The 6,846-nt window shown below is 45.4% G+C and overlaps 1 protein-coding gene across 1 annotated transcript; it reads left to right on the top strand.

Annotated features, from left to right (window-relative positions):
• Positions 1–400: 400 nt before the first annotated feature.
• Positions 401–6,615, top strand: LOC102429597 (trafficking protein particle complex subunit 11-like; the record flags this gene model as incomplete). Its single annotated transcript, XM_014451169.2, has 6 exons — positions 401–473; positions 1,563–1,767; positions 2,261–2,352; positions 3,329–3,462; positions 4,897–5,064; positions 6,435–6,615. Coding segments are annotated over 6 exons (717 nt in total), but the record flags the coding sequence as incomplete, so codon positions are not given.
• Between the last annotated feature and the right edge of the window lie 231 nt (positions 6,616–6,846).

Genomic DNA, 6,846 nt, shown 5'->3' with positions numbered 1-6,846 from the left:
GGTGCCATAGGGATGTAACTTGTTTCTGTCTGTAGCCTGTGGTTTGGTTCTACGTTGTCTCACTTAGAGCGGCCGTTCTCCCTTCTGCACACCTCCTGCACCCGCTTCTCAGCCCCAATCTCGCTGCATCCTCACAGTTCATCAGCGTTTGTTCCATCAATGAACAATGTCTATTTTTTAAGGTCAAAAGTCCCAAAACCAAGGACTGCGTGTCTGTAGGCTCCAGGGAGATCCTTCCCTTTGCCTTTTTCTGTTTCTGGGGCCACGTGGATTCCTCGCCTCGTGGCTCCTCCTCCATCTTCAAAGCCAGCTGTGTCTCGTCTTCAGAAACCTTTCTGTGACCTCTGCTCCCATTGTCACATCTCCTTCTCAGACTCCCCGGTGCCTCCCTCTCTTCCAGCCCTTGTGGTTACATTGGGCCCTCCTGGATCATCCAGGACAACCTCCCAGCTTCAAGACCCTTAATCCCATCGGTGAGGTCCTTCTCGCCATGGGGGTGACATTCAAAGGTTCTGGGAATTAAGTGTGATATCTTTGGGGGGTGGTGACATTATTCAGTCTGCCGCCTCCGAGAACGCCAGCACTGGTGCACTGTAAAGTTTGCGTTTGACACATTACAAATCACAACTGTCCTAGGCCATAAATTTGACCTTAATGTTAATTGTTCAGGAAGTCTGTGATCATTTTGGTTTTAACTTCTTAGAATTAGGGAGGACTTTAAGGGAATTAATATGAACACCTCAGGTTTTTTAAAAAGCTATTCTAACAGGGTTGAATTGATGTGAGTTGTACTAACTGGGCTACATTATCATATCCTAGTCCTTAAAAATTAATTAAAAGTAGTTAATTCAAGTGAAGATTGATCCAGCTTTTTTCCTTTTTGTTTCTGGTATCTACCACAATCACAACCATCAATTCCTCACAGCCTTCTTCCTGGGAAACCCATAAAAACAGTTACTAATGTTCAGGGACTTGGCTGTCATTCTCGGGTGTTGCTCCTAGATTTGCTGAAGTTGGCATTAGATGGGCACTGTTGCCAGCTGGCATTTACAGGAGTGACACTGCAGGCCAGGACGTGCCGGAGGGTGGGCAGGGCTTGGTTTAGACGAACGTTTATCTAGTTATCAGGAGATTTGCTATAAGTTGGTGAGAGGAGCGCATCCTTGCACGAGAGGTAAGTAGCGACATTGGGCAATAGTGAGTCACTGTCTGATGTATTCCGTTTCGGTGATCTCAACAGTATGTGCTTATTCAGAGACAGTCTGGAGTCTCCTGGAATGCCATTCGGACCACTTTAAGGAATAACTAAAATTACCCATTTTTGTATTTTTGTGTTTTTTCCCCTATTGGGAAGTGTTTCCTTTGGAGACATGAAGTAATTTAGAGAAATAAAAATAATCACCAGAGGGTGTTATTCCGACTCCAGGCTCCTCCCCTTCACTAGTCCCCAGGGGAACATGTCACCAACAGGCAGCTGCTCGCCGGCTTTTATTGCTGGATTAGAAAAGACACGGCACAGGGACGTGAGGACGCCTGTGAGCCGCGGTGTCCGGGTCTCTAAGTAACACGTACCCAGGTTCTTCTCGCTGTTTCCCGGTGGGACCCTCTGCTTCCGCGGGAGTCCTGCACAGGGACTGAAGGACTCGTGCTTGTAGTTGTCTTGCAGACCGGAGAGAGCGCGAGCGAGTGCTTCTGTCTGCGGTGCCCGGCGGTGGGGAACGTGGAAGGTGGCGTGGCCACGGGGCATTACGTGATCTGCTGGAAGAGGTAAGATATGTCAGCGCTGTTGCTCTTCACCGTCTGCTGTTCTAATGGCTTAGTTGTTCCTCGTCGTCCTTTAGTAGCTGGGAGCTTCTGTCAGTCCCGGAAGGAGGCTGGCAGCCACAGGCTGTCACTGCCCATGGTCACGTCCACGAAGATGAAGGATCATTGCACTTCCGTCGGTGTCTTGTCACAATCCGTGACCTATATTCTGAGGGAGTCTTACCAAACTGATTTTGATGGTTGGACCGTTAGCACATTAGGGGAAACTGCCCTTACTTGCAGTGAACAGGATTGCCTACGTAGCACACCCAGGGGAATCAACAAATTGTTAGAGTTATAAGCGTTCCGGCGAGGTTGTGGGTTTAACGTCGGTATACAAGGGCAGTTGGATTTCTGCACGTCAGGAGTAAACCTTAGCCAGTTGGTGACTGTCCATGGTCCGTTTTGATTGATTGACTTTGCACGTGACATGTGACTGAGGGGCCCTTCTCCGCAGGACCTCGGCCGCGGACAGCCTCCCTGCCATCAGCACCGCCATCACCCTGCCGCACGTGATCGTGGAGAGCATCCCCCTGCACGTGAGCGCAGGTAACGCATGCAGGCCCCCGGGCAGAGGACCCCAGGAGACGGGTGTTCGGCTGCTAAGACTTTTAACATCTTTTGATTATGAAAAATCAAAAGATGTTAAAAGATGACATTTACCAAAGTGGGCTGTGAGCAGTCTCGTTTCACGTGCCTCTACACACTCCTCCTACCCCATCATTTTGAAGCAAATCCAGATATCATTTCATCTCTAGATATTTCAGAGTGTATCTGTAATATGAGTGGTTATTTTTCTAAACCTCATCAGAATACCATTGTCATGACTTTAAAAATTGGCAAAATTGTCTTAATATTATCGAATTCTAGTGTTGAAATTTCCCTGGTCGACTAAATGTTCCTTATGTGCCTGCGGTCTCTGCCACGCATAGTTTTGCAACTGGGAGGCAGGTCGACTCCCTCTCCCCCTCCAGGGCCATCGCCTTCCACACGTCACCTCCCCTCGGCCTTGCTGTTTGTTTACCGAGGGGCCGAGCGGAGCTTGCTGCAGGCTGGACTTTGCTGATTGCACTGCATCATTGCTAAGTGTTTCTGTGCCCTATAAATTGGTAGTTCGATCTGTAGGCCTGGTCAGATTCAGGTTCAAGTTCGGGGCAGGAATACGTCATAGTCCATGGTATGTGCTCCCATCAGTGGCACGGGATGTCTGCCATCCCTTTTTGAACCACGGTTGATACTTGGGGAAACCTTTGGTAGATTTTAAAATTATTCCTAAAATATAATTCAGCTCCTGACAGCCAACGCCCTTTCTAAGTCAGTCACTTTCAAAGGAGATGTTGAATCGTCTTCCCCTGTTTTTTCATAGTCCTGTGGCCTTTTTCAATCGGGAAATTTTATTTAGCAAGAGCGCAGGGATACTGATAGTTTAAATAAGCCCGTGTCTTGTAGAAGGAGAGTCATTTGCAAGACGACCCCACAGAGGGTGAGCTGTTTTCTAACCAAGAGGATCGTGTCCTCCCTGCAGACCTGCCGTCGTTTGGCCGAGTCAGGGAATCGCTGCCCGTCCGGTATCACCTGCAGAACAAGACCAGCCTGGTTCAGGACCTGGAGGTCTCCGTGGAGCCCAGCGACGCCTTCATGTTCTCGGGCCTTAAGCAGGTACAGTTCGCATCTCACTGGGATGCTCCTGTAGACACCAGGTGTGGCAGGGCGTGGAGAGCTGTGCACGTGGGCTGATAAGACTGACTGTGGACCTGGGATTCTGATAGGAGTGCATTTTCAGTCTCTTCTGTGGATTGAGTACATTGTTACAGAGGCGGGATCAATGGGCAGACCTTCTCACATTGCGATCACGTGTATAGTCCTTTCTCCTTGAAAACAAGAGCTCACAAATCCTTGGGCTGTATAATGGGATTCCTGAAAATCTTAGATTTCCCTTTAATGACTAATGAGTGTGTGTGTGTGTGTGTGTCTGTCTGCTTTTGAGGCCTGGAGTCATGACTACCTATATTAAAATGCCTAATTCTCTTCAGCACTGCCAGTGCAGTGTTTTGTCATCAGTAAGTACTTTTTATTAATAGAACATAATTAGAGGAACAAATGTGTCATAACACCTGGAAGTACATACCCTGACTAGTCATCTGTGCCCTGCGTATGCGAAATAGAACTATATATGATGCATACTCTAGTTCATACACTAATTTAAACTTTTACACAGTAAGTATAATCTTAGCTCTGGTATGTTGGTACATGTACATATATTATCTGTGGCATGGACCTGTATGCACTCATTTGCAAATGAGTAAGCTTTTCTTGCATGTCTTCATCTTTTTCACGTATTAACTTAAAAATAATTGGGTCATGTAAAATACCAAAATCTTACCAGTTTGTGTTCTTTTCTAAAGTATTGTTAAAAATTTGTAAACATCTTTTTCCCCCTGAAGTTACTCACCTTAACAAAATTCCTAAAAAAAAACCCACAAGAAACAACTAGTGTGTCTTATGTTGACATCATGTTTACAAAGGTACTTTTCTGTAAATTTATTCTTACTATTTTGTGACTGCACTCTACCTGGCCTACGACACAGAATATATCGCTCTGTCGAGTGTGCTCATTTTTAAGCTGGTATAGTTGCCTTTTAGGTCTTGGTAGACAGAAATCATGTGCATAGTTTTTAATATGTTTTTACTGATTTCAGACAGACACAGGGAGAGGGAGAGCGAGATAGAAACACCAATGAGAGATGTGAGAGAATCATTGATCGGCTGCCTCCTGCACGCCCCCTACTGGGGATTGAGCCCACAATCCCGGCATGTGCCCTGACCTGGAATCCAGCTGGGGACCTCTTGGTGCATTGGTCGATGCTCCACTCCTGAGCCACAGCTGCCAGGCTCATGCATATGTCTTACACACGTATCATCCGTGTGGTACTAATTCAGCCTTACCTTTTGGAATCTATGGAGGATGGACTGGGGGAGAGAAAATATTCACCAGAGAGATTTGGGTGTCCAAACATTTGTAAATATTCTAGGGGTGACGACAAAGATATTGCAGATCTGTGTATCTGATTATCTATGATTTTTGTGATTTAGATTCGGTTACGGATCCTACCTGGCACCGAACAGGAAATGTTATACAACTTCTACCCTCTCATGGCCGGATACCAACAGCTGCCATCTCTCAACATCAACTTGCTTAGATTTCCCAACTTCACAAACCAGCTGCTCAGGCGTTTCATACCGACCAGTATTTTTGTAAAGGTAAGGCTTGGACATCTGCCTTTTAAATATACTGTCTTGAAAACAAACAAAAGATTTGTTTTCCATGTAAACATCGCTAAACAATAATTTGAGACTAACAGTGATAGTTGTGATTTTTACCCTCTGAATTTGGCAGTATTGCTATCCATTTCTATAAAGTTACTATATTTATAGAATCTGATTAAAAAAATGTTTATTCCCTTAGGTAAATGATTTATCTTTATAGTATCCTTAAGTGTGTTTTTTCTTTGGCTTGCATAAAGTATGTTTGTAAATTATAGTTAACTTGTAACTAATTTTTAATCAAAATGGACTAACTTTCTAAATATGATCACTGAATTCTCCTGATTCTCTCGATTTAACGGTGTAATACCAAATTGGGGTCTTTTTTTATTGAATTTATTGGGTAACATTGGTTAATAAAGTTATATAGGTTGAGTCTTTTCTGAAAATGGCCATCTATTGGGCACTGTACTGTGGTTTACTGTTCTGATTACTCCAAGTTCCTGCAGTAAGAGACTGTGGGTGGTCATAGTGTGTGACAGGGAGGTGGCCACACAGATGGATCGTGTAGCTCGCGCTTCGCCTCCCAGTCAGCCACTCGCAGTGCCTGAGCCGAGGCTGCCCCCCGATAGGCTGTGCTCCCCACTAGGCAGATGTTCTCAGCATGTGTGATCCCCTCTTCTTTTCCATTGGTGCCCGTTTGGGAATGGCGGGTTCCATTGCACAGTTTCCCTTTTCCTGTCTGTCACGTTTGGGGGAACTGGGCCTTGTTTCTGTTACCCGGGACTTGGTAAATTACAAGTTAGTTTCTGCTTATGTGTCCTTCATAATTTCTCTAGCTTTTATTTTTCTAGGTTTACACACTTTTTTGCATCTGCAGAAAAATTGCTTTATTAACCCTTCCAAGCTTTTATCCTATTCCATACTTTAAATTGTTTAAAACGAAACGAAACAGAAAAGCCATATTCATGATTTTAGATCTCTAGTGTCTAAATAGTTTTGGATTCACAGCGAAATTGAGAGGAAGGTAGAGATTTCCCATATGCCCTCTGCCCCACCAACCGTGGTGATAGATTGGCAGTGGCGCTAGAACACCAGGTGGCTGAGGTGGGGTCGGCAGGTGGAGGTGCCTGATCAGCTGGGGGTGTCTGCAGGGGTCAGAAGGAACACGGGACCGAGCACACAGTTGCCGGCCCCAATTCAAGTGAAGAAAGAAGCCGAGATGAAAGGCAAATACATTTATTTTGGTATTTGCACATGTTTATACTGTTTTTGTGAACAGTTCCAAGAATTTAAAAATCCTTTCAATTAAGAGAGCTTACGGGTCACTATTACTCTGTAAACCATCTTGTTTTCTCACTTCGAAGCCACAGGGCCGACTCGGGGACGACGCCTCCATCGCCGCTGCGTGACGTCCTGCCGGGCCTGGCCGTGCTCGCAGACGCTGGACAGAGCTCCCTGAGGCTTTCATTCCGAGCTGTAGCGTTGATCGTGGTGAACGTTAATCTTTATTTTTTAATGGATGTTATACCATCTATTCAGAGGAACTCGTGCATAAGATATTTAGCAAAGCCTATCCTCTGCGTAGTTTCACTAATAAATCTTTGAAATCCTGTCAGTGCTACGTGACAGCTGTCGTACCATTAATTGGGTGAAAGTCATTTGTGAATAGGAAAGTCTTTTCCAACGTAGTGAAGTGCATGTGCACTTCCGGAAAACCCCGTCCTTTTTGTTATTTTTATTCGAGGGGGAAGCCACAGGGCCCCTTGAAAGCTCTTC

Source organism: Myotis lucifugus, unplaced genomic scaffold, assembly GCF_000147115.1.
Source record: "Myotis lucifugus unplaced genomic scaffold, Myoluc2.0 scaffold_8605, whole genome shotgun sequence".
Classification (NCBI taxonomy): Eukaryota; Metazoa; Chordata; class Mammalia; order Chiroptera; family Vespertilionidae; genus Myotis; species Myotis lucifugus.
Note: the sequence above shows the minus strand (reverse complement) of the source record. Positions and strands in the feature narration are given on the sequence as shown.